At 48.2% G+C, this 27,794-nt stretch overlaps 2 protein-coding genes across 3 annotated transcripts in view; one reads left to right on the forward strand and one right to left on the reverse strand.

Moving 5' to 3' along the window:
* The window catches only part of SUGP2 (SURP and G-patch domain containing 2), a 56,695-nt gene extending 30,034 nt beyond the window's left edge, over positions 1–26,661 (reverse strand). For both annotated transcript variants that reach the window (XM_075315163.1, XM_075315154.1), the window contains exons 1-4: positions 26,599–26,661; positions 22,854–22,975; positions 4,144–5,547; positions 3,166–3,262 (exon numbers count right to left, since the gene is read on the reverse strand). In XM_075315163.1, coding sequence (XP_075171278.1) covers positions 3,166–3,262; positions 4,144–5,547; positions 22,854–22,965 — 1,613 coding nt within the window. In that variant the 5' untranslated portion in view covers positions 22,966–22,975; positions 26,599–26,661. The remainder of the gene's footprint in view (positions 1–3,165; positions 3,263–4,143; positions 5,548–22,853; positions 22,976–26,598) is intronic.
* Positions 26,662–26,841: 180 nt separating this feature from the next.
* ARMC6 (armadillo repeat containing 6) overlaps positions 26,842–27,794 on the forward strand; it is a 69,450-nt gene continuing 68,497 nt past the window's right edge. Inside the window, exon 1 of the mRNA XM_075338381.1 lies at positions 26,842–26,927. The gene's annotated coding sequence lies outside the window, so the exon portion shown is untranslated. The remainder of the gene's footprint in view (positions 26,928–27,794) is intronic.

Genomic DNA, 27,794 nt, shown 5'->3' on the forward strand with positions numbered 1-27,794 from the left:
AACATGAACCTTCAGAGTGTTTACAGCTAGCCCTAGGTCAATCCCTTTCTGCAAGAATTCTAAAATGTATGGAATAGGAACCTCCGTACCCAAGGGAATATTTGTAAATGAAAGGAACTTTTGCCACACTCTCCCATAGATTTTAGTGGTAACCGGTTTACGGCTCTTCAGCAATGTAGTGACTAGTTCAGAGGAGAACCCCTTGCGCATCAGCAACTACCTCTCAAGTTCCAAGCTGTTAAATGGAACCCCTTCTCCTGTGCGTGCAATACTTGTCCCTGCACTAACAGGTCCGGAATCTCCGGCAGAACCCAAGGATCCGTGACAGACATTATCCTCAGGAGAGAGAACCATGGCCGCTTGGGCCAGAAGGGGGCAATGAGAAGGACCCTCGCCCGATCTTCCCTGATCTTCTGTATAAACAGTCGCTGGCATGATAATTGGGGGAAAGGCATAAGCTAGTCTGAAAGTCCATGGAACCTGAAGTGCATCTAAGTAGATACGAAGGGCTGGTCTGCTGGGTTCAGGGTACAGACCTGGTCTACCTGCCTGTTCAGGCTAGTGGAAAACAGGTCTATCTGCGACATTCCCCACAGAGTCACTATCTGTTGAAAAATCCATGGATTCAGTTGATTGTGACGGAGGTAATCTGCCATGGTATTTAGTAGCCCTTTTAAGTGTAGAGCCGAGAGATTCTGCTCTGCCCAGTGAAAAAGACTAAGATGCCTGCATGAGGGATGGGGATCATGTGCCCCCTTGGTGGTTTATGCATGAGACTGTAGACTGACTGTCCGACATTACACGAACGTGCCGCCCCCGAGGAGGGGAAAAAATTGCAACTGGAGACCTTCCTTTATTATGGCCCACACATAGGTGTTCCAGGAAATACCTTCCCATGCTCCCAAAAAATGAGAAAGGCATCCCCCAACTTGTAGTTTGGCGTCATTGGACTGACTTCTTCGAGGAGGCGGCGGAACCACCGAACATGAATCTTGACTCTTGTCTAGGCTTGCGCTCCCCCTTCTGACTATAGAAGTTTGCCCTTGCCGAATCTTTGCCTCTGAAAGGAAGAACAAGAAGAGCCTGAATGGAACCTCGGGAAGGACGTCTTGGAATCTGATGCTTTCTCCAACGCATCTTCCAGCTGTTTACCAAAAAGGAGCTGACCGTCACATGGCACTGAACATAATTTATGGTTTGCAGGTCTCCTGGACAACCCTTCAACCACAATGCCAGATTAGACAATCCTGCAGAACAGGCTCCCAGCCTGATAGCATCAGCTGATGAGTCGGCAAGAAATGCCGCTGCTCCTTGCAGCAGTGGTAATTTAGAAAGGATTTTCTCTCGAGGAGTGTTATCCTTCAGCTGATCTACAATTTGTTGTAGCCACACCATTAAAAGCACGGGCTGTGCAGGTATTGGCTATAGCCGGCTTAAAAATTCCTGCTGATGTTTCCCACAAGTGCTTAAGACATCCGTCTGCTTTTTTGTCTGGGGAAGGGGGGGGGTCTTTCAATGTTCCCGAATCCTCCAGGGAAATGCCACCTCTCAGAGAGGATTTTGCAACTGCCGCATCGATTCTTGGGGCTTTATCCCATAATGCCGTTTTTTCGTCATCAAAGGGATACTTCCATTTTGAGGAAGGAGAGTTCCTGCTTTGTCAGGACGCTTCCACTTTCTGAATAAGTGCTTCTATTTTAGCGTTTACCGGGAAGGTACTCTTCTTTTTCTCCTCTAAACATAACATCTTCAAGGGACTTGTGGGATTTCTCATCTGTTAGGCCCATAGTCGCCCTGACTGCCTTAACCAGATTCCCGACATCATCAATGGAGAAGCAGGGCCTGCCTCCCACATCACTATCTGAGGATGAGGAGTCTGAGTGTGAAGAAGCACTGGACTAGGCAGAAGAAATGGAGTCAGCGTCTACCGCCTTTGATTTCTTCTTCTTCAAGAAAGCCTTCATGGAATCTTGCAACTCAGATCTGATGACTGACTTGAGGTCCGCCGAGTACCCTGGAGACTCTTCCGCAATTGTGCTAATTGTGCTACGGATACATGCTGCACACATTTTTTTCTGCCACTGAGCAGAGAATGGCTCTCTTCACAGTTAACACTCCTTATGTTTCTTTTTGGATGTAGATTTTTTAGGAGCTACCTAATGATGCAGAAACAAAACGGGAAACCACAAGGGAGTAAGGGACCTATGAATAAGGTGACATTCACGAAGATCACTCACCCAACATAGGAGATCAAGGGTACCGGGTCTGGAGGCTGCGTCGGAACATCCACAGGTCTTGCAGAAGTTGTGGAGCCGCGAGAGGATCTGCTCTTCTGGCTGCTATGCCCGTGTCGGCTTGTATCACTAGAACGGCCACCGTTCTTACGTGCATGCTGCCGGCGCTCCGGAGAGTGCTGCTGCCCGTCTGTATTCATCCTGGGTTGTAGGCACAAGCACCCGTGTCTGCTAGTAAGTGCCCTTTTTAACAGCGATCCTCCGCCTTCAGGTCCCAAATGGCGCCTCCCCCTGCTTCTATGAGCCCAGTGGTGTCCGGAAGGTGAGCGCCCTTGCCTCCTGTTTCGCCCTGACACACCACCACCGCTGCTGCTGCATGGGCGCCGCCATCTTCTTCCGGTGACGTCACACAAGCACGCCTCCTTTACCCTGTATGCCTTGCGCGCGTCCCAGAGCGCGCCACATCCGTAAGTCCTACTACCAGCAGGGGAGCGCAAGTGGGGGGGGGGGGGAGGACGGAGCAGCGGTCTGGAACCTATGAGATGGGCCCTGCCGCACACCCCCGCATGGACTTCAGGTTCCCTAAGGGCTGGTGGACGGCACTTCCAGCCCCGAAGAACGGCGCCACAGGACTCACCCTGCTTTTCCGGACACCGGGCGGGGCTGGGTAAATACAGGCTTCTGCTTCAAGCTTCTTTCTTTAAACCGCCGTATTCCAAAGCAAGGTCTCCCATCAAGGGCAGAAAACCAACTAATGAAGGGAGAGGTGCCGCCCTTTTAATTTAGAATGGTTTCCTGTCCTCGCTGGGCGGATCCCTCTCTCACATAGTGCTGTCATGGGTGAGGGGAAAATTATATATCCTAGTGATATGCCACCAACCCACTGACTCCATATAAAACTTTGCTTTGTATGAATATGAGAGATCCTTACCAGAATGGAGGCTTTTCCCCAGCAGCCTGGTTTCCTTTCTTTGCATTTTCTAGAATCTTATCAATAGTAGCAATAACTTTCGGATCAGCGGTTTTCCCTTTTTAAATACAAGAGAGAAAAATTTAGTAGCTTCAAACTCATAAGACGACAATAAGACAGCTTTCATCACAAATGTTAACAGATATTTTTACAATTATTATAAATTCCTGCTTTTCTCCAATAGGAGACTTTATACAGGGCTTTTTTGTAGTCTAACAATGGCCACATATAGCTCTACATACAAAAAAAACCCCAAAGCACTACAGCTTGGTTTTTCTCTTGTAAAAATTATTCAAAAATGCAATTTTGGAAAAACACAGAATTATCTCTGCATTAATAGATGATAAAATCTAATATAGGGTATATATACCACATTCTACTGCTTAGTATAGTTATGTAAGAAATCTACAAATTTATTTAACCACCCATGATTTTTTTTACTTTATGAACTTTATTTGGGTAGATCTGTAAAGCTGGAGACAAACCCTTTTTTCTGAAACACACATTTTATACAATGGAACCCATCATGACAGTATGGACGTGTGCCTTTACAAAAAGACAAGTTGCAAAAGAGAATAAATGTGGTGAAATATGGGCACGCAAGGTTTTTTTTTAAGTGATAAGAGTAAAGCCTCATTCAGACATCCCTTTTTTTGCATACGAGTGCTAACCATGTTTTTCACGGATTGAATTAGTCATGGGGTCGTTTAAATGTCCATTATTTTTAGCTAACCAAGTGATCCGTGACAAATTGCAAAAACATGTCAAATCAAAATCAGCAATGCAAGTCTATGGGTTCATTTAAGAAAAAAAAATGTTGCAATATTTTTCAAATATGTTTAAGAAAATGTTTGTCTGAATGAGGTGCAAGACTGTTAGTGAATGGCAATTCCAAACAATAGTCCATATCTACTATTGCAGTGTTATTAAGGAACTAACCTTGAATTGCTGCGTCAATCTTCACTTCTTTTGCCTTTACAACCTCTACAGTGTTGACTGCTGGCTTAGGCGCGGTTGACGGCTTAGGCGCGGTTGACGGCTTAGGCGCGGTTGACGGCTTAGGCGCGGTTGACGGCTTAGGCGCGGCTGCCGGCTTACCCGCCCCTGCTGGCTTACCCGCCCCTGCCGGCTTAGCCGCCCCTGCTGGCTCAGCCTTGGATTTTAAGGTTAATTTATTGTTTTTGTCTTTTAGCCAGATTTTCAACTGTGCAATGAAATCAGTTCCAAAAAGAGAAGAGTTGTTGAAATTTGGATAGTCTGCAGGCTTCAGATGTGGAGCATGGATACCCAGTACACTTAAGACATTATCCTGTCTGGCAGAAGAAATCATGGCAAACGTCTGACCTAATAGAACAATAGCCTTCTGACACACGGACACAGTGCTTTTCAGGGCTCTATATAGCTCTCTTGGGTCCGTGACGAAAGAATATTGTAGCTCAAACATTTTCGAGGCAAGCAGCAAAGGTGTTGCACTTCTTAGCAAACGCTGCTGGATCATCATCATCCCCTTGTCAAATGGTTTGATTGCTTCAAAAAAATCATTCTTGGTTTTCACCGTTCTTAATGCCATCAACAAATCCAACAAATCGTCGTCAATTTTGGGACTTTTCAAGGCAGTATGAACTATAGGACCTACACTGTAAAAGCACGTCGATCTGGAATAGGTTTTCATTAAGCCTTTAAAACAGTCCACCATCATCTTACATGATTCGGTCTCCACATCGATCAGAGCCTTGTGTTGTTTCATGAGCTCTACATCATCATCATCCGCTCGTGAAAATTTGGCCCAGTTCATAATGCGCATGTCAAATGGTGGGATTTTGGCGTTTAAAGCACCAGCTTTCGCTTCAATGCTACCTGGTTTGCGACCTAACCTTTGGGCCGGGCCTTGCTTCCCTCGGTGCTTAATGGGCATGTTCCCCATAGAGCCTTGTGACTGAAACCCCCCCCCACTTGAACGTACTTCCCTAAATAAATCTGACCCATGAAGAGGGCGGTCAAGGTCCCAACTTCTTGGCTCATGCCTCGAGTCTCTAGATAAGAATTTGTCTCTGTCCAACGACCTTAAGTTTTCAAATTCACCAACACGGCGATTTGCAAGATTTAGTTCTTCTCGATATAACCGCTCCTTTCCCATTGGTTCTACACATCTGTCCAAAAAATTCAAGTTTCTTCCACCAGATGGGTCCCTTTGTGAGTCATTGGACTGGTCTTCAAAACGACTTATGTCCATATCCCAGCTTCTGTCTAAAGAACTTTGAGGGAGATCACGCATGGAAAGCCTCCGATCATCTCTGTAACCAGAGTCCATGTCATTCATTGATGATCTTCCTGTCGATGGGCCTAATTAAAAGAAAAGATTATGAATTCACGCTAGTGCCAAAAACCATGACCAACATATGTGAATCAGGATGCGAACTCCGGAATTAATAAACAGCAGATCTAATGAAGTTTGAAATAAAAGCAGCTAAACAAAATATACTCCTTGTGAAAACATAACAGTGTATGGAGACAGAACGATCAGACTACTGATTGTTCAGCCAGTTTTAATATAGCACCTCTATTCACATTTTACGCTTGTAGAACATTTTAATGCTAATTACTGAAGCGATGGTTCAACTGTTTTTTGTGAAATCTTGAACGTTATGGAAAAATCTGGCAGGTTGAAGAGTTTCAATTTCTCAGCTCGTAAGATAGATGATTATTAATATTTACCATTATATCCTTTGGGCTGATGAACGTACTGTACGCATAATAAAAAAAAAATCTATTTGTGTAAATGCGATTATATAAAACATTTTTGAACATTTTTTAGGACATTATATTTATTTATAATGGTGGTTTTTTTTAATTTTTAATAAACAATTTTTTCTCAGGGATTCAGTTCTTAATTCAAGGGGCATATAATTATATATGTATAAAAAAAACCTTCCAAATAATCACCCCCATTAAAAAAAAAAAACTCCAGTCATTGTATTTATATTTAGGAAGTTTGTTAACCTTTTAAGTGTTTCACAGATGTGAATAACTTGGGAGATGAAATTTTCATTTTTGCATGTATTCAAATTTTTCTGTAACACAATGTGTTAGAGAAACTAAACTCATTTATTACCCCGATAATAGTTTTTCCAAACATCCCGTATGAGGCCTTAGTGTACTATACGAGCCATACATAGGCCTTCTTCAGATACCAACAGATTTAAAGGGGTGGTTCACCCATATTTTTTTATTTTCTAGATCGATATATCGAGAAACAATGTTCCTCTCAAATACCTTATATTGGCAACAGTGCCTGTGAGAGGCGCTATTGCAGACCACTGTTCTCCGCTCCGTGACCCCTGGGCTCCATGACTTCGGGGATCCGGTGATGTCACGTCAAGTTCCTGCTCACGTCTCATCATTGTGACCAGCTGCAGTCTTCCTGAGTCACTGGACTGTGGGCGGTGTTCACCGCTTGTCACAGCCCAGTGTGTCTCCTGCTTGTAGTGTTATGCTGTGAGGGATGAGGGAGCTGATGGGCTATGACGAGCGGTGAAACATCACCCACAGCCCATCAGTCAGGGACACTGCAGCCGGCCGCGGTGTCAGGAACTTGACGTGACGTCACCGGATCCCCAAGGTCATGGAGCGGGGAACAGCGGTCCATAATAGCGCCTCTCACAGGCATTTGAGAGAAACATAGTTTCTCAATATAATATCGATCTAGAACCTAAAAAAAAATATGGGTGAACCACCCCTTTAACAAAAAACCCTTCAATTGAAAAAACAATATGAAATATATATCCCTCCTACAAAATAAATAAATTTGGAATCTACAGCCTTCAAAATCTTTGGAGGCAGCGGTGTAGTGAGCTTTTTAATGCCACAGATATTTTCCAGGAATTAGTGTACTGGTAGTTAAGGTAGTTTGCAATTATTGTATGATAGATATGCTATTTCAGTGCCCAATATAATATGCCCAGCTTGTGCCACTGCAAATAAACAGCTCTCCACTATGCTGGGCCCTGGAGGGGGGGGGCATAATACATCCAAGAACTTTTTTTTAGATCTCGGGAGAGCCAGAGACTGGCTCTCTCTGGGGTTCACAACTATCGCAAAACGAGTGTTCCTAGGACTGTTCATGATGACTGTGCAGTGTAAGAGTTCCTGTTGATGCTGCAGTCAATACTGACCAGAGCATCTGATTAGTTTACAGTGGGAAAAACCTCACAACAAAACAAGCAGTGGGCTCTGAAAACGTCAATATAGCGATCAGCACAGTTTTTAACCCCTTAAGCCCCCGGGCATTTTGCAGGGTTTTTTTTCCCTCTTTCTTCCGAGAGCCGTAACTTTTTTTATTTTTCCGTCAATCTTGCCATATGAGGGGCTTCTTTTTGCGGGACGAGTTGTAGTTTTAAATGAAACCATAAGTTTACCATATAGTGTACTGGAAAACAGCAAAAAAATTCCAAGTGTGGAAAAACTGCAAAAAAAGTGTGATCGCACAATAGTTTTTGGGATATTTTATTCACCATGTTCACTATATGGTAAAACAGATGTGTGGGTGTGATGCCTTAGGTGTGAGTTCGTAGACATCAAACATGTACAGGTTTACTTTTATCCAAGGGGTTAAAAAAAAATAAAAAAAAAAATAAAAAATCAGAAGTTTGTCTGATAAAAGTGGGGCACGTTTTACCATATTCCGTGACCTATAGCGTTCTCATTTTTCGGGATCTATGGTTCAATGACTGTTTATTTTTTGTGTCTCGAGCTGACGTTTTTAATTATACCATTTTTGCGCAGATGCTACGTTTTGATCACCTGTTATTACATTTTCCACAAAACTTGCAGCGACCAAAAAACTTAATTTTAGCGTTTGGAATTTCTTTGCTGCTACGCCGTTTACCGATCAGATTAATTGATTTTATATCTTGATAGATCAGGCGTTCCTGAACGCGACGATATCAAATATGTGTATATTTTTTTTTTTTAAAACCCTTTAAATTTTTAATGGGACGAAAGGGGGATTGATTTGAACTTTTAGTTTTTTTTTAAAAAAACTTTTTTTTTTATTATTATTTTACCAGTCCCCCTAGGGGACTATATCGATCATGTCACGTGACTTCTGGTATCAGCCGGTAAGTAAATGTTTACTGCCGATGCCATTCTAATAGCGCTGTCACATATTGACAGCGCCATGTAACGGGTTAAACGACACGGGCAGATAACGATTCTGCTCGTGCCTAGCAGGCACACATCTCACCTGTAAAAATCAGCCGAGATGTGCGCTGATCGCTGCAAGCTGCCGGCAGGAGACTGCGGGCAGTAACACTATGACCGCTAGGACGTACTACCACTGCCTGCGGTTAAAGGGTTAACCCTTTAATTTTTAATGAGGCGAGAAGGGAATTTTGTTTACTTACCGTAAATTCCTTTTCTTCTAGCTCCAATTGGGAGACCCAGACAGTGGGTGTATAGCTACTGCCTCTGGAGGCCGCACAAAGAACTACACTTAAAAGTGTAAGGCCCCTCCCCTTCTGGCTATACACCCTCCCGTAGGAGTACGGATTCCTCAGTTTTAGTACCAAAGCAAGAAGGAGGAAAGCCAATAACAGTTTCAAAAACAAATTCAATCCGATAACAAGATCGGAGAACTTAAGAAACAACATGAACAACATGTGCACCCGAAAAACGAAACCCTAAGAACAAATAGGGCGGGTGCTGGGTCTCCCAATTGGAGCTAGAAGAAAAGGAATTTACGGTAAGTAAACAAAATTCCCTTCTTCTTTTTCGCTCCTAATTGGGAGACCCAGACAGTGGGACGTCCAAAAGCAGTCCCTGGGTGGGTAAAAAGATACCACATGAACGGGCTGTCAGACAGCCTCTTCCTACAGGTGGGCCACCGCCGCCTGAAGGACCTGTCTACCTAGGCTGGCATCTGCCGAAGCGTAGGTATGCACTTGATAGTGTTTGGTAAACGTGTGCAGACTCGACCAGGTAGCCGCCTGGCACACTTGCTGAGCCGTAGCCTGATGCCGCAATGCCCAGGACGCACCCACGGCTCTGGTAGAATGGGCCTTCAGTCCAGATGGAATCGGAAGCCCAGCAGAACGGTATGTGTGAAGAATTGGTTCCTTGATCCACCGCGCCAGGGTGGATTTGGAAGCTTGCGATCCCTTATGCTGACCAGCGACTAGGACAAAGAGCGCATCAGAACGGCGTAGAGACGCCGTGCGAGAAATGTAAATCCTGAGTGCTCTCACCAGGTCCAACAGATGTAAACCCTTTTCAAATTGGTGAACTGGATGCGGACACAAAGATGGCAAAGTGATATCCTGATTGAGATGAAAGGAAGAAACCACCTTGGGAGAAAACTCTGGAATTGGACGCAGTACTACCTTGTCTTGGTGAAACACCAGGAAGGGAGATTTGCAAGATAACGCCGCTAGCTCGGACACTCTTCGAAGAGACGTGACCGCCACAAGAAAAACTACCTTTTGTGAAAGCCGAGAAAGGGGAACCTCTTTCAAAGGCTCGAAAGGCGGCTTCTGGAGAGCAATGAGAACCTTGTTCAGATCCCAGGGTTCCAATGGCCGTCTGTAAGGAGGAACGATATGACAAACTCCTTGGAGAAACGTGCGTACTTTAGAAAGTCGTGCCAAGCGCTTCTGAAAGAATACGGATAGCGCGGAGACTTGACCCTTAAGCGAGCTAAGCGACAAACCTTTTTCCAACCCAGACTGCAGGAAGGAAAGAAAAATTGGCAATGCAAATGGCCAGGGAGAAAACCCTTGAGCCAAGCACCACGCTAAGAATATCTTCCACGTCCTGTGATAGATCTTAGCTGAGGATGGTTTTCTAGCCTGTCTCATTGTGGCAACAACTTCATGAGATAAACCTGAGGCCGCTAGGATCCAGGACTCAATGGCCACACAGTCAGGTTCAGGGCCGCAGAATTCAGATGGAAAAACGGCCCTTGAGACAGCAAATCTGGACGGTTTGGTAGTGTCCACGGTTGGCCTACCGTGAGATGCCACAGATCCGGGTACCACGACCTTCTTGGCCAATCTGGAGCGACGAGTATGGCTCGATGGCAGTCGGACTTGATTTTCCGGAGAACTCTGGGTAACAATGCTAGAGGTGGGAACACATAGGGGAGTCGGAATTGCGACCAATCCTGAACCAAGGCGTCTGCCGCCAGCGCTCGGTGATCGTGAGACCGTGCCATGAAAACTGGGACCTTGTTGTTGTGCCGTGACGCCATCAGATCGACGTCCGGCGTCCCCCAGCGGCAACAGATCTGCTGAAACACGTCCGGGTGAAGGGACCATTCTCCTGCGTCCATGCCCTGGCGACTGAGAAAGTCTGCTTCCCAGTTTTCCACGCCTGGGATGTGAACTGCGGATATGGTGGACGCTCTGCTTTCCACCCACGTCAAAATCCGCTGGACTTCTTGAAAAGCTTGGCGACTGCGTGTTCCCCCTTGGTGGTTGATGTACGCCACCGCCGTGGAATTGTCCGACTGAATCCGAATCTGCTTGCCTTCCAGCCATTGTTGGAAGGCTCGCAGGGCAAGATAGATTGCTCTGATTTCCAGAACATTGATCTGCAGGGTGGACTCTTCCTGAGTCCACGTCCCCTGAGCCCTGTGGTGGAGAAACACCGCTCCCCACCCTGATAGGCTCGCATCCGTCGTGACCACTGCCCAGGACGGGGGAAGGAACGACTTTCCCTGTGACAATGAGGTGGGGAGAAGCCACCAACGCAGAGAGTCCTTGGCAGTCTGAGAGAGGGAGACAGTCCTGTCGAGGGACGTCGATTTCCCATCCCATTGGCGTAGAATGTCCCATTGTAGAGGGCGCAGATGAAACTGCGCGAACGGGACTGCCTCTATTGCTGCTACCATCTTTCCTAGGAAATGCATGAGGCGCCTCAGTGAGTGCGACTGGCTCTGAAGGAGAGATTGCACTCCAGTCCGTAGCGAGCACTGCTTGTCCAGTGGAAGCCTCACTATCGCTGAGAGAGTATGAAACTCCATGCCAAGATAAGTCAGAGATTGGGTCGGGGTTAGATGAGACTTTGGAAAGTTGATAATCCACCCGAAACTCTGGAGAGTGTCTAGTGCCACCTTCAGACTGTGTTGGCATGCTTCTTGAGAGGGTGCCTTTATAAGCAGGTCGTCTAGATACGGGATGACCGAGTGACCCTGCGAGTGCAGAACAGCTACTACTGCTGCCATGACTTTGGTGAAGACCCGGGGGGCTGTTGCCAGACCGAAAGGTAACGCTACGAACTGTAGGTGTTCGTCGTGTATGACGAAGCGTAGGAAACGCTGATGCTCTGGTGCAATCGGCACGTGGAGATACGCATCTTTGATATCTATTGATGCTAGAAAATCTCCTTGAGACATTGAGGCTATGACGGAGCGTAGGGATTCCATCCGGAACCTCCTGACTTTTACGTGTCTGTTGAGCAACTTTAGATCCAGGACGGGTCGATACGATCCGTCCTTTTTTGGGACCACAAACAGATTGGAGTAAAAACCGTGACCTTGTTCCTGAAGAGGGACGGAGGTCACCACTCCTTCCGCCTTTAGAGCGGCCACCGCCTGCAACAGAGCATCGGCTCGGTCTGGTGGTGGAGAAGTTCTGAAGAAACGAGTTGGCGGACGAGAACTGAACTCTATCCTGTACCCGTGAGACAGAATATCCCTCACCCAACGGTCTTTGACGCGTGACAGCCAAATGTCGCCAAAGTGGGAAAGCCTCCCACCGACCGCGGGTGTGGGAATCGGAGACCGCAAGTCAGGAGGACGCCGTCTTGGCAACGGTTCCTCCGGCTGTCCTTTTTGGGCGTGACTGAGACCTCCAAGAATCTGAGCGTCTCTGGTCTTTTTGAGTCTTTTTGACGAGGCGAATTGGGACCTGCCCGGTCCTCGAAAGGACCGATAACCAGACTGACCCTTCCTCTGTTGGGGTTTGTTTTGTCTGTGTTGCGGTAAGGATGAGTCCTTACCCTTGGAGTGTTTGATGATTTCATCCAAACGCTCTCCAAACAATCGGTCACGAGAAAAAGGCAAATTGGTTAAGCACTTCTTGGAATGAGAATCTGCTTTCCAATGTCTCAACCACAGGGCCCTACGCAAAACAACGGAGTTGGCTGACGCCACTGCCGTGCGGCTTGTAGCGTCAAGAACAGCATTAATCGCGTACGACGCGAATGCCGCCATTTGCGAGGTCAATGGTGCTACCTGCGGGGCAAATGCACGTGTGACTGAGTCGACTCGCGCAAGCCCGGCTGAGATAGCTTGGAGTGCCCATACGGCCGCAAAAGAAGGCGCTAAAGACGCTCCAATCGCTTCATAGATGGATTTCAGCCAGAGCTCCATCTGCCTGTCAGTGGCATCTTTAAGTGCCGCTCCATCTTCAACTGCAACCAAGGATCTAGCTGCAAGCCTGGAAATTGGAGGATCCACTTTTGGACACTGGGTCCAACCCTTGACCACCTCAGGGGGAAAAGGGTAGCGTGTATCTTTAAGCCGTTTAGGAAAACGCCTTTCAGGATAAGCGTGGGGTTTCTGGATTGCGTCTCTAAAGTCAGCGTGGTCCAGAAAAGTGCTTAATGTACGCTTAGGGTATCTGAAATGGATTCTCTCGTGCTGCGAAGCTGACTCCTCTACAAGAGGAGCTGGTGGGGAAATATTTAACATCTTATTGATGTTAAATATAAGATCATTAACTATGGCGTCACCATCTGGTGTATCTAGATTGAGAGCGGTCCCAGGATCAGAATCCTGATCAGTTACGTCCGCCTCATCACCCATAGATTCATCTCGCTGGGATCCTGACCATTGAGATGAATGTGAAGGCCCGTCATAGCGAGCCCGCTTAGGCTGCCCGGGGCCATCGTCCGAGTCAGAGTCTTCACCCTGAGGTGTATATGCCCGTCCCGGAGCTTGGAGCTGAGGGGGACCAGGGGGCAATGATTGCACAGTGTCCGTGGCCTGAAGTACAGGCCTAGCTCGCAATGTGTCAAGAATTTGTGACATAGTGAGAGACATTCTGTCAGCAAAAGCTGCAAACTCAGTTCCTGTCACCTGGACAGCATTCACAGGTGGTACACCCTGGGTCACGTCCAGCAGAGGTCCCGACTGTGCAAGCGCCGCAGGGGCCGAACACTGCACACAATGGGGGTCCGTGGAGCCTGCCGGTAGAAAAGTCCCACATGCGGTGCAGGAAGCATATAATGTCTGTGCCTTGGCACCCTTGCGTTTTACGGACGACATGCTGCTGGCTCTCTGCAATGTGAGAGAGTCTATAGCCAAAGGGGGACCAGCGCTATGTAATACCAAGTATTTGTAGAAACAAAATACTAAGAATACTACTGGCACAAGAGGGGGTGAGCCCTGAGGGCTGCTTACCGCCCGCTGAATAGCGGGTAAGAGGCGCAGAATTCCTTGTCTGGGTCTCCCCGGCTCCCCTCTGCAGCTCAGCGTGTCAGCAGGAATGGCTGCCGGCGTCTGTGGAGAGGGGCGGTCCGTGGGAGTTCCCAAACAAAAGTGCGGGAAACAGTGTCCCCTCTGTGCCTATTGTGAGGGCTGGAGTATGTAAAAACGACTCCAGCCCTCAGCGCTGATGCACTGGCCAGCGTCCCGCCCCTCTCCTGACTGGCAGGTCTGGGGGCGGGAACGAACGGAATCAGGCCGCAAAAGCCGGGGACTCGAGTTATCAGCGCGGCCGCCGTAAAAGCGCGGGCCGCGCTGAAGTCCCCGGCGCACCACAAGTGCCAGCCGCGCCGCAGTCCCAGCGGCCGGCGTGACCGTTCCCAGAAGTGGCCAGCGTCCCGCCCCTCTCCTGACTGGCAGGTCTGGGGGCGGGAACGAACGGAAGCAGGCCGCAAAAGCCGGGGACTCGAGTTATCAGCGCGGCCGCCGTAAAAGCGCGGGCCGCGCTGAAGTCCCCGGCGCACCACAAGTGCCAGCCGCGCCGCAGTCCCAGCGGCCGGCGCGACCGATTCCTATAAGTGTGCCTGCTTCAGCGAAGCTGAATGAGGCCATGGCACAAGCGCCGTAGCGCTGATGTCCCCCCGGCGCACTACAACACCCAGCATGCTGCGGTGTGAGCGCCAAATGCACGGGGACACAGAGTACCTTGAGGAAGCAGGGCCATGTCCCTGATGTACTCCGCTCCATCCAGCATCTTCTCCAGGGGCTGTAGATGGAGCACGGTCTCAGTGCCTGGAGACCAGTAAATCCCACTTCACCCAGAGCCCTGTAAAAAGGGATGGGGAAGGAATCAGCATGTGGGCTCCTGCCGCCGTACCCGCAATGGGTACCTCAACCTTACAAACACCTCCGACATACAGTGGGGTGAGAAGGGAGCATGCTGGGAGCCCTATATGGGCCCTCTTTTCTTCCATCCGACATAGTCAGCAGCTGCTGCTGACTAAAAACAATGGAGCTATGCGTGCGTGTCTGACCTCCTGCGCACAAAGCTAAAACTGAGGAATCCGTACTCCTACGGGAGGGTGTATAGCCAGAAGGGGAGGGGCCTTACACTTTTAAGTGTAGTTCTTTGTGCGGCCTCCAGAGGCAGTAGCTATACACCCACTGTCTGGGTCTCCCAATTAGGAGCGAAAAAGAAAAGGGGGTTGATTTGAACTTTTAGGTTTTTTTTTTTATTTATTTTACTAGGTCCCTTAGGGGGCTCTATGGATCAATAGTCTGATTGCTCTTCCATATCTCCAGATCACAGCTACAGAGCTGAGATCTGCAGATATGCTGCTTTACTTTCAATGCCGAAACTATTCCGGCATTGAGAGAAAGGGACACATGTTAGCTGCAGGCGTCATCACATGACCCTATGCTACCATGGCAACCACCAGAAGTCACGTGTTCACGTCACGTGACTTCCGATGGGGGCGGGGTAAGTTATCATAATGGCGGCACGCATATACAGTGCCTACAAGTAGTATTCAACCCCCTGTAGATTTAGCAGGTTTGATAAGATGCAAATAATTAGAGCCTGCAAACTTCAAAACAAGAGCAGGATTTATTAACAGATGCATAAATCTTACAAACCAACAAGTTATGTTGCTCAGTTAAATTTTAATAAATTTTCAACATAAAAGTGTGGGTCAATTATTATTCAACCCCTATTTTGTGGAATAACCCTTGTTTGCAATTACAGCTAATAATCGTCTTTTATAAGACCTGATCAGGCCGGCACAGGTCTCTGGAGTTATCTTGGCCCACTCCTCCATGCAGATCTTCTCCAAGTTATCTAGGTTCTTTGGGTGTCTCATGTGGACTTTAATCTTGAGCTCCTTCTACAAGTTTTCAATTGGGTTAAGGTCAGGAGACTGACTAGGCCACTGCAACACCTTGATTTTTTCCCTCTTGAACCAGGCCTTGCTTATCTTGGCTGTGTGCTTTGGGTCATTGTCTTGTTGGAAGATGAAATGACGACCCATCTTAAGATCCTTGATGGAGGAGCGGAGGTTCTTGGCCAAAATCTCCAGGTAGGCCGTGCTATCCATCCTCCCATGGATGCGGACCAGATGGCCAGGCCCCTTGGCTGAGAAAATGCCCCACAGCATGATGCTGCCACCACCATGCTTGACTGTAGGGATGGTATTCTTGGGGTCGTATGCAGTACCATCCAGTCTCTAAACGTCACGTGTGTGGTTGGCACCAAAGATCTCGATCTTGGTCTCATCAGACCAGAGAACCTTGAACCAGTCTGTCTCAGAGTCCTCCAAGTGATCATGAGCAAATTGTAGACGAGCCTTGACATGACGCTTTGAAAGTAAAGGTACCTTACGGGCTCGTCTGGAACGGAGACCATTGCGGTGGAGTACGTTACTTATGGTATTGACTGAAACCAATGTCCCCACTGCCATGAGATCTTCCCGGAGCTCCTTCCTTGTTGTCCTTGGGTTAGCCTTGACTCTTCGGACAAGCCTGGCCTCGGCACGGGTGGAAACTTTCAAAGGCTGTACAGGCTGTGGAAGGCTAACAGTAGTTCCATAAGCCTTCCACTTCCGGATGATGCTCCCAACAGTGGAGACAGGTAGGCCCAACTCCTTGGAAAGGGTTTTGTCCCCTTGCCAGCCTTGTGACCCTCCACGATCTTGTCTCTAATGGCCTTGGAATGCTCCTTTGTCTTTCCCATGTTGACCAAGTATGAGTGCTGTTCACAAGTTTGGGGAGGGTCTTAATTAGTCAGAAAAGGCTGGAAAAATAGATAAATTAATCCAAACATGTGAAGCTCATTGTTCTTTGTGCCTGAAATACTTCTTAATACTTTAGGGAAACCAAACAGAATTCTGGTGGATTGAGGGGTTGAATAATAAATTGAATAAACTTTTCACAATTTAAAAAAAAAAGAAAAAAAGAAATAACATTCTTTTTTGCTGCAGTGCATTTCACACTTCCAGGCTGATCTACAGTCCAAATGTCACAATGCCAAGTTAATTCCGAATGTGTAAACCTGCTAAATCTGCAGGGGGTTGAATACTACCTGTAGGCACTGTACATCTCGCTGCCAGATTTTGGCAGTGAGATGTAAAGGGTTAATAGTTGCGGGTGGAACGCCATTCCACTGGCGACTAGCAGGCACACATGTCAGCTGTTGAAATCAGCTGATGTGTGTGGAATCACACGATCCATGACGTACCCAGTATGTCATGAGTCGCTAAGGGGTTAAACTAACTTTCATTGACAGCACAGCGACTATTTGATTTCATGACAGCATGCCTATGAACCACAAGAACGTTTTTCATTGCAGTCAATTTGATGCTGATCAACACACTTTTTGGCCTGTTACTCATGAAAAAGAGAATTTTGTTTACTTACCGTAAATTCTTTTTCTTATAGTTCCGTAATGGGAGACCCAGACCATGGGTGTATAGCTTCTGCCTCCGGAAGACACACAAAGTACTACACTAAAAAGTGTAGCCCCTCCCTCCGAGCATATACACCCCCTGGATAACCAAATATAGCCAGTTTAGTGCAAAAGCTGAAGGAGAGTAGCCACCCACAAGTAGAGATAGAGCAAGAACCGGAACAACCGGAACCTCTGTCTACAACAACAGCCGGTGATAACACGCGGAACAAGAAACTGCCAACAGGCAACAGGGAGGGTGCTGGGTCTCCCATTACGGAACTATAAGAAAAAGAATTTACGGTAAGTAAAACAAAATTCTCTTTTTCTTCATCGTTCCTATGGGAGACCCAGACCATGGGACGTCTCAAAGCAGTCCATGGGTGGGAATAAACAGAAAACTGAGAAGTAGGCGGAGCCCAACTTCACAAATGCGCGACAGCCGCCTGAAGGGTGCGTCTGCCGAAGCATGAGCATGCACTTGGTAGTGCTTCGAAAAGGCATGCATACTAGTCCAAGTGGCAGTCTGACAGACCTGCTAAGCCGTAGCCTGGTGCCTGAAACCGAAGAGGCACCGACAGCTCTGGTCGAGTGTGCCTTGATCCCCGGCGGGGGAGGCACTCGAGTACACTGGTAGGCATCGGAAATGGCCGACCCAATCCAACGAGCTAGGGTTGGCTTAGAAGCCGAGAGGCCCTTACGCCTACCTGTGGTCAGCACAAAAAGAGAGGTGCACCGCCTAAGAACAGCGGTGCGAGACACATAGATCCGGAGCGCCCGCACCAGATCCAGAGTATGCAACGCTTTTTCAAAGCGATGAACTGGAGCCGGACAAAAGGAAGGCAGGGAAATGTCCTGGTTAAGGTGGAAGGAGAAACCACGTTAGGGAGGAAGTCCGGAGTCGGACGGAGAACCACCTTGTTTTGATGAAAAACCAAAAAAAGGTGACTCCGAAGAGAGTGCAGCCAAATCAGAGACTCTCCCGAGGGAAGTTATGGCCACTAGAAAGACCACTTTCTGTGAAAGACGAGACAAAAGAAACCTCCCCAAGAGGCTCAAAGGGGGGTTTCTGGAAGCCGTGAGGACCAGATTAAGGTCCCAGGGATCCAAAGACCGCCGGTAAGGCGGCGTGATGTGAGATGCGCCCTGTATGAAGGAGCGCACCTGAGCCAGCCGGGCGATACGCCGCTGGAACAACACTGGCCGAGCCGAGACCTGTCCCTTGAGGGATAGTCCTAGCTGCAGACCGGACTGTAGAAGGGACAGGAGGGTCGGCAAGGAAGAAGGCCAAGAAGCATGGCCGGAAGGGTGACACCAGGACAGGAAAATTCTCCAGGTCCTGTGATAGATTTTGGCCAAGGAATACTTCCGAGCCCGAGTCATAGTGGAGATGACTTCAGGAGGGATACCAGAAGTCGTCAAGATCCAGGACTCAAGAGCCACGCCGTCAATCTGAGAGCCGCAGAATTCTAGCGGAAAGACGGACCTTGTGAGAGAAGGTCTGGACGGTCCGGGAGATGCCACAGCACCTCAACGGACAGATGGAGCAGGTCAGGGTACCAAGCTCGCCAGGGCCAGTCTGGAGCAATGAGAATGACTCGACGGCCCTCCATTCTGATCTTGCGCAGGACTCTGGGCAAGAGCTAGAGGGGGAAACACGTAAGACAGACGAAACTGGGACCAATCTTGAACCAGCGCGTCTGCTGCAAAGGCCTGAGGATCGTGGGAGCGAAGATCCACTTCCGGAGTGCCCCAAGTGCGGCAGATTGACCGAAACACTGCCGGATGCAGAGCCCACTCGCAGCTGTCCACGGTTTGACGGCTGAGATAATCTGCCTCCCAGTTTTCCACGCCTGGGTTGTGGATTGCGGATGTGGTGGACCTGGAATCCTCCGTCCACGGAAGGATGCGTTGAACCTCCAACGTTGCCAGGCGGCTGAGTGTCACGCCCTGGTGGTTGATGTAGGCAACCGCTGTGGCGTTGTCTGACTGGACTCGAATGTGCTTGCCCGCCAACTTGGTGAAAGGCCAAGAGAGCTAGACGCACAGCTCTGATTTCCAGCACATTGATCGAGAGGGCTGATTCGGACGGAGTCCAAGTGCCCTGCGCTCTGTGGAGGATATATACTGCTCCCCAGCCGGATAGACTGGCATCCGTGGTGAGGATCACCCAGGACGGGGCCAGGAAGGAGCGTCCCTGAAGAGAGAGGGGCCGAAGCCACCACTGAAGGGAGCCCCTGGTCTGTGGCGACAGAGCCACTAACCTGTGCAAGGAGGAAGTCCGCTTGTCCCAACAGCGGAGAATGTCCAGCTGCAGAGGACGCAGATGGAACTGGGCAAGGGAACCGCTTCCATTGACGCCACCATCTGACCCAGCACCTGCATTAGGTGCCTGATGGAATGACGGTGGGGCCTCAGCAAGGAGCGCACCGCTAGTGAAGGGACTGCTGTTTGACTAAGGGCAGCTTCACAAGTGCCGGCAGAGTCTCGAATTGCATCCCTAGGTCGGAGTCAGAGTGGACTTGGGAAAAAGACAAGCCACCCGAATTGGACTAGAGTGGCGAAAGTGAGCGAAGCACTCCGCTGACGGTCTGCACAGGATGAAGCCTTGACTAGAAGGCCGTCCAGGAAAAGGGATGCCAACCCTTGGAGGTGCAGAACCGCAACCACAGCTGCCATGACCCTGATGAATACTCGAGGGGCCGTGGCTAACCCGAAGGGAAGAGCCACGAATCGGAAATGTTCCTCTCTGATTGCAAAACGTAGCCAACGCTGGTGTGAAACTGCAATTGGCACATGCAGATAGACATCTCTGATGTCGAGGATGCAAGGAATCTCCTTGGGTCATTGAGGCAATGACTGAGCGCAGAGACTCCATGCGAAAATGCCGCACCTGAACATGCTTGTTGAGAAGCCTGAGATCCATGATGGGCCGGAAGGAACCGTCCCTTTAGGGGACTAGGAAGAGATTTGAGTAGAAACCTCTGAACCGTTCCGAGGCGGGAACCGGTACAATTACTCCGTTGGCCTGCAAGGATGCCACGGCCTGAGAGAAGGCGGCGGCCTTGAAGCAGGGGGGAGTTGACAGAAAAAATCTGTTTGGCGGGCTGGATAGAATTCTATCCTGTAGCCGTGGGAGATGCTATCCCGCACCCACTGATCGGAGACGTGTTGAAACCACATGTCGCCAAGCGGGAGAGCCTGCCACCAACCAAGGACGTTGCTGGCGCGGCCAGATAGTCAAGAGGAGGCTGCCTTAGTGGCAGCAGCTCCTGCGGTCTTCTGAGGACGCGGCTTCGTGTGCCAGTTGGTTTTTGGTCCTTGGCTGAGTTAGTGGACGAGGCCGAGGGCTTAGAGAACGACCAGTTGGAGGAACGAAAGGAACGAAACCTCGACTGGTTCCTGCCCTGGTTCCTGGATTTGGTTTGTGGCATGGAAGTACTCTTCCCGCCAGTAACCTCCTGAATAATTTCATCCAGATGTTCCCGAACAGCCTGGGCCCAGCAAATGGGAGCCCGGCAAGGTACTTCTTTGAAGAAGCGTGTGCCTTCCACTCTCGAAGCCACAAGATCCTGTGGATAGCGAGAGAATTGGCCGAAGCCACCGCAGTGCGGAGCCTCCAGCATGGCAGACATGGCATAGGATGAAAAGGCTGAAGCCTGGAAGTTAAGGCAACCATCTCGGGCATAGAGTCCCTGGTGAGGGAATGCATCTCCTCTAGAGAAGCAGAGATGGCTTTGAAAGCCCACACTGCTGCAAAAGATGGGGAGAACGAGGCCCCTGCCGCCTCATATACAGATGGCGGTCAGTGGAATCCTTAAGAGAGTTGCCATCAACTTTCCGGGCTGAGAGTCTAGACACCGGAGGGTCTCCTTTGGTGAATGAGCCTACTCCTTGACCACCTCTGGTGGAAACGGAAAACGGTCATCAGAACCACGCTTTGGGAAGCGTCTGTCAGGACAGGCTCTGGGCTTGGTCACAGTGGCCTGAAAAACTGGAGTGGATAAGGAACACACTCCTTGTTCTCTTAGGCAAGGTATACTGATGCTTTTCTGCCAGAGAGGGGAGCTCCCCTGATACAGGCGGATTGAGGTCCAGTACAAAATTAATGGACGCAATCAAATCACTAGCATCTGCATCACTTTCGGACAGATCAATGGGGTACATGGCGGTAGCGTCCGAGCCCCCAGTAAAGGCATCCTCCTTGTCCTGCGAGTCAGCTCGTGAATCAGAGCCGCGGGACGAGGAAGGAAGGGGGGACCCTGCGTCTCCATTTTAGGAGGACGGGGTCTGAGCCAGATGAAGAATCCTCTGTGAGCTTTGCTGAGCGAGCCGTAGCAGCAGAAGCGCCCTGAGAAGGGGGCTGATGCATGCTCAGCAGTGTCCGGGACATCTGTCCCCTGGAGAGAGGGATTCTACCCAAGCCGGGGGTTCAGCCACCGGAGCCGGAGCAGCCGGAGGGACCACTGGGGATGAGCCTCCAGGCTGAGGCACCACCATGTTAGAGCAGGCATCACAATGTGGTTATGTGCTCAGTACAAGCAGTACGAGCCTACATGCAGTGCATATTAAGTACAGCCTTGCAGCCTTGCTCCTCGTGTGAGACATGCTGCTGAAGTGGGGGCGCTGAGCCAGAATGACCCCCAGCAGAGTATATACGCAGAGTACATAAGCAGGTCCACAACCGGAGGTTGTGGCTTGCCAGACCGTTAGACATTGGGACATCTCTGTACCCTCCAGATCCCACAGCCCGGACCCCCAGTGGAGATGGCCAGCGCCGATCGCTGTCACAATGTGGTTTATGCAGACATGCATAAGAACGCTGATAAAATGGCGCCGGAGCGAGGAGAGGGGGCGGGGCCTACTCTAAGAGCGGGATCCGGAGGGCCAAGGAGATATACAGGGGAGGGAATATTACCTCAAAGAGGAGTGACCCTCCCCTGTGCCGAACGGCCGCTGGGCGGAGCCGCACTGTCCCTCTGCATGATTGGCATGCAGGGGCAGTGAAAACGAAACTAGGCCTCAGGCGAAGCCGGGGCCTAAATTTAACGATGCGGCCGGCAAGCAGGCACCATCGGCGCGGTTCTCAGGTGAAAACCAGAGAACCGGCCGGAAATGTCACAATAGATACACAGCACACTCTCCCCAACAATAAAGTACAAGGGACCCCCGATAATAACGTCTCAAATACTTAGCTTGTGAGACGCAGGGCCAGGTCCCTGAGGGATGAGTGCTCCGTCCGGCAGGTTCCTGAAAGGGCTGCGGATGGAGACCGGTCTCCTGCAAGGCAGTGAGAACCGTGCTGGCTCCCACTTCAAGCCAGAGCCCGAGGGATGGTGAAGGAGCGCGGCATGTAAGGCTCCAGCCCTGAAATCAACATTAACAACACCGCCGACACAGTGGGGTGAGAAGGGACATGCCGGGAGTCCAGGCTTGGACCCGCTTTTCTTCAAACTCTTTCCAAAAATCAAAATCAGATGAGAATGCATGTGTGGATGTGTGCCTCCTGAACACAAAGCATTGAACTGGCTATATTTGGTTATCCAGGGGGTGTATATGCTCGGAGGGAGGGGCTACACTTTTTAGTGTAGTACTTTGTGTGTCCTCCGGAGGCAGAATCTATACACCCATGGTCTGGGTCTCCCATAGGAACGATGAAGAAATGCAAGTGATATTAAAAGCTGGACAAGAAGAGTAACGTGGGCTATCACACTATTAGTGTCAAAAATGCAAATTAAGAAAGATTTAGCCAACACTATTAGATAACGTGCATTTAAAATTACTCACCCAAGTTTCGAAGAGTATCCGACATGGCTTGGTCCATGCTTACACGGTATCTTTTCATTCTCTCTTGTACTACTGCATCAAAAGCTTCACGGGTCATCCTTTGGCCCGCCATGATTTTAAATCTGACAGGCAAAAAGAAGTTATTGACATTGGAATATTTGGACTATTTATGCAACAACCAGCAAAATAACACCACTGGAAAGAAAGGACTTCTTTTATTTGCAGCTTTATAATACTAATAACCAGTGCTTTTTTTGCAGCGGTACGTGTAACAGAAAATCCGAAGAGCGCTGAGGGAAAGCACCTCTGGCACTGTCCACATGGCTAATTTGTAAACTATGCAAATTAGCCATGTTTGGAGCAGAGGCACAAACAGAGCAGCTATTGGAGCTGCAGGACCTGCGATGATGTCACGTACATGTAACTCGGGTGGGCGGAGCCATGGAGTTTCGCCCAGCGGGAATAAGAAGATGGAGAAGGAGTGCAGGGTATGTGAGTAGAGGCGTGCAGAGGGCGGCAGGCTGTGCAGGGGGAATAGAGTGAGATCAGGGGTATGGAGAATTGAGAGACGAGGTTGATGGAGGACGGAGAGATCAGGGGGATCCAGGATGGAAGGAGCAGGGGCAGTAGCGTAGGGGGGGGGGGGGTGCTCAAAGGGGGCCCACCCGGAGCTGCAATACCATTAACTATATCAGCGTGCACAGCGCGCCGATATAGTTAAAGGAAAGGGAATCTGTCACCTCCAATATGCAATCTGACATATTACGGTCAAGGGAGGAATTGGGGTGAATACTACTAATGTAGTCTTCGTTTGGGATATTCAGAGATGGTGCCGTATTAGCTGTATATATCAGAGCCGATATTAATGTATCAGACAATGAATACATGAGACATGTTCTCTTGGAGCCAGCATCACCAACTGAACTCGTGTATTGCAAGACACCCAATTATACAGTTTGGATCTCTAACCTTGAAGCTAGAACAAGGGAGTAAGAAGTATTTCACTCCCTATACCATGGAGTCACATGAGCAACGTACCCGTCGCTCATTCTATCCCGCGCGCATTGTGGCAGGCTTCTTTTCCGGGTGTTCACTCGCTGGCTTCAGACTCGCACTGCGCATGCGCATCTGAAACTGACAAGGAGAACCCGGAAGAGAAGCCTGCCGCAATGGTAAGTATAAACGTGCGCAGGATAGAATGAGCGACGGGGACGTTGCTCTTGTGCCTCCATGGTATCACGCCCACAGGGGCGTGATACGATTGAAAGTATGCAGACGCCCATAGGGCAAGGCGCCGCCCATGGGGCCAGCGGCTCTGTAATCTACATAGGGAATATGAAAGTAATAAAACGTTATTATTGGTATTATTTTTATTCAGGTCTGGTATTACTATGCAATATATAAGACCTATAAAAGAATACTGAAACTCATATTCAAAACAATAATTTTTATTATTGAAAATTGTTAAAAAATTACAGGAAGTAATAACAATTAGGGGGGGAGAAAAGGGGACGAGAAAAAGAGCAGTGGAAATTTTATCCTGATTTGATCACCCAGTAATTGTGGAGGGAACTTATGTTAATACAGTACATGGATTAAGGAGTGGAATTCTTAATATAGGTAAGGTACTGTGGGTTGAGTCAGATTCCAATGTGAAATATTTACCTAATACATATCAGATATTAAATTAGTACAAAGTTGCTATTGATTTCACATAGAGCCTGAATCAGACCACATGTGTAGCTCCAGTGCAGTAGTCCTCACCACAGAGAATGAAGTAAACATTTGACTGAGTATAAAGTGCTTAGTGCTCCTTATTAGACCTCAAGTCCCTATAGGAAGCCTCCCTGTGGTCCCCAGTATTTGACATGTAAGTAATTTCTCTCTGTGTATTCCATGGCATACCATGCACTTTCATTCCATGGGTGCATTCTATGGAAATTCCGTTTTGTGACAGACATACTTGCCTATTGAGGGCTGATAAGAATTGTATTTGTGTGATGCATATTTGATTATCTACTACTACTGGCAATGGTCCGTATATCTTCATCCTCGTCGGATGATAACTTGGATGTTGTATATTCTGATTAATGATTGCTGCTGTTGTCCTGTGGATGAGTAGTCTTGCTGAACAGCTCATATGCTTCTATAATGACGTACCACTACACACCTTAACCCCTGGTGGGGTATGCGTGTGTATTGTCTATATCAGCATTACGTCTCACCTACAGTCATCAGCACGTATATTTGTATAATCTATATGTGGTCTGCCTGTCACCTCACATGGTGAATATACAGAGAAAATTTTTCCTAAGTTACATGGACTTTTGCACTTTATGTGCAATCTATACTAGAGTGGTCCTAACTATATTGTAGCTCATTTTATGAGAATACAGTGATAAAAAACTGAGTTACGAGTTGTCTGTCCTATAGGGACTTGAGGTCTAATAAGGAGCACTAAGCACTTTATACTCAGTCAAATGTTTACTTCATTCTCTGTGGTGAGGACTACTGCACTGGAGCTACACATGTGGTCTGATTCAGGCTCTATGTGAAATCAATAGCAACTTTGTACTAATTTAATATCTGATATGTATTAGGTAAATATTTCACATTGGAATCTGACTCAACCCACAGTACCTTACCTATATTAAGAATTCCACTCCTTAATCCATGTACTGTATTAACATAAGTTCCCTCCACAATTACTGGGTGATGAAATCAGGATAAAATTTCCACTGCTCTTTTTCTCGTCCCCTTTTCTCCCCCCCTAATTGTTATTACTTCCTGTAATTTTTTAACAATTTTCAATAATAAAAATTATTGTTTTGAATATGAGTTTCAGTATTCTTTTATAGGTCTTATATATGGTAATGTATACTGGAACCAATAATATGGTTTTCTGTTTACTGAGATATTACTATGCAATGTCAAATGATCTACTAATATTTAGTGTTTTGCCATGTGATGCTGCATGAATGCAGGTTATACAATTTCCACATTATTAGGTAGTGGTGTTTGGTCACTGTCTTAGGTAATAAGAGCAAAAACAATAACTTGTTCATACCATTTATGGTTTATATTATTGACAGAAAAAAAAAAAATCACATTTACATTGTGTATCCATAGCTCCCCTATGCTCTTTCATCTGTAATAATATATGAAGCCCTATATCATCCCCACTGCCCTGTGTTGTCTTGTGTGTAGATTTTAATTATCGTCTGTGTGATCCTGTCCGTGTTGCGCACAATAAAACCTTCATATTTATAATAATAACTGACTGTTGTATTATGGTCATGGACAATGGGGGGGGGGGGGGGAAGGAACTATATAAGAGACTGATCTGTAATATGTTTATAGCTAAAAAAAGCCCTCAATAGAAATAGAGACATATTGTGGAGTCTCTGAAAAAAGGTGACAGTAAAAAAAACAAACCCCAAAACAACCAAGTTCTGCTTTTTTAGCCTGTATAATAATAACCCTATAGAAGACTGCTATGGCATATTCCTACAGGCCTGAAGAGTGGTTTCCTCAGGTCACGTGTGACGCAGTGTGCTACATGGTAAAGTGGATAGATTGTCTGGTAGCCCTAGAGAAGCCCTCACACGGCTGTGCGCACGGCCAGTCTGCAGCTTTCCCCACACTGGCATGGCGGCCACACTCGTTATGCATGTTACCCCCTCCTCTATGAGAAGGGATGTGGTGAAACCCCGATACAAAGCGAGGCCTAGAGCCGCGGCCTTACCTGGCAGCTCCCTTCGCCGTAACACAACCACTTCCTCGTACACACTGGCGCGTATTACGGGGGCTTACGTGATGACGTAGCACGTAGCCCAGTGACGGACATGTTTATTAAGGGCAAGAGTTTTAAAACAGTACACATTGCTCATATGAAAACAAAAACCATGGATCTGTATGATACATTGCTTCCGCAACGCTTGAGATATACGTTAGATGTAATTTAAGCTGTAAACGTGAGACTCGTTTAACGCCCGGCGATGACGTCACTTCCGGTCCATGGTTGCTGTTATGTCTGGACCCTGGAGACCGCACGCGGAGCTGCTGTGCCGTACGGTGAGCTTGTGTGTGGTGATTACAGAGGTCTGGACGTGCCTGAGGGGTGCCGTGCCATCAGACAGGCCGGCCAGCAAGCGTCACTGAATGAAAGGGCACAGGGCGCCATTACAGGCTGCACTACTGAGAGCAGGGAGTAGCCTGATGTGGCAGATAACAGGGAACAATAGGGTGGAGACAGCTGTGCTGAAACTGGACACAAAGTGAACAATTCCAACCTATGTAATGGTGGATCATTCACAGAAGTTGGAAATATCGTGGCTGACCTGTGGAGATGTCATGCCCAGATTATTGCCTGTAGTGAGGATTGTTAAGGGAATCTGTCAGCAGGTTTTTGTTTCCTCATCTGACATCGGCAAGTTGTAGGAAAAGAATCCAGCGATGTATCACTTAGATTACTGGTGCAGCCGTTCTGATACAATAACAATTCTTAGATTTATCCATGTAGCAGAGTCCAGAGAGCTGTCCCTGCCCACACCACTCTGTAGAGATTGTACGTAGACAGTGAGGTGTCAGAGGAGGGGTGTGCCGGACTGCCCTGCAATGATGAGGGTCCTGCTGCTTAAACAAAAATAGCAAGCAGGCTACATTCACATGACCGTTCCGTTTTTGCGTTGCTGCAAAAACGGTCCATTTTTTTCACGGATGCATCCGCGTGGCAGCCGTGTGACATCCGTTCCGTATACGGACCGTGTGTCATCCGTGTGCCTTCCATTTTTTTGCGGACCGCAAAAAATGGTAGCAAGAAAGATGGATGAGAAGATATAGAGATAGATAGAGGGATGAATGAATGAATAGAGGGATAGATAGATGAGAAAGACATATATAATGTCCCACCCCCCCACCCCTGCATATTCTAAGCTGGCT

The sequence above is a fragment of the Anomaloglossus baeobatrachus genome, chromosome 1, assembly GCF_048569485.1.
Source record: "Anomaloglossus baeobatrachus isolate aAnoBae1 chromosome 1, aAnoBae1.hap1, whole genome shotgun sequence".
Taxonomy (NCBI): domain Eukaryota; kingdom Metazoa; phylum Chordata; class Amphibia; order Anura; family Aromobatidae; genus Anomaloglossus; species Anomaloglossus baeobatrachus.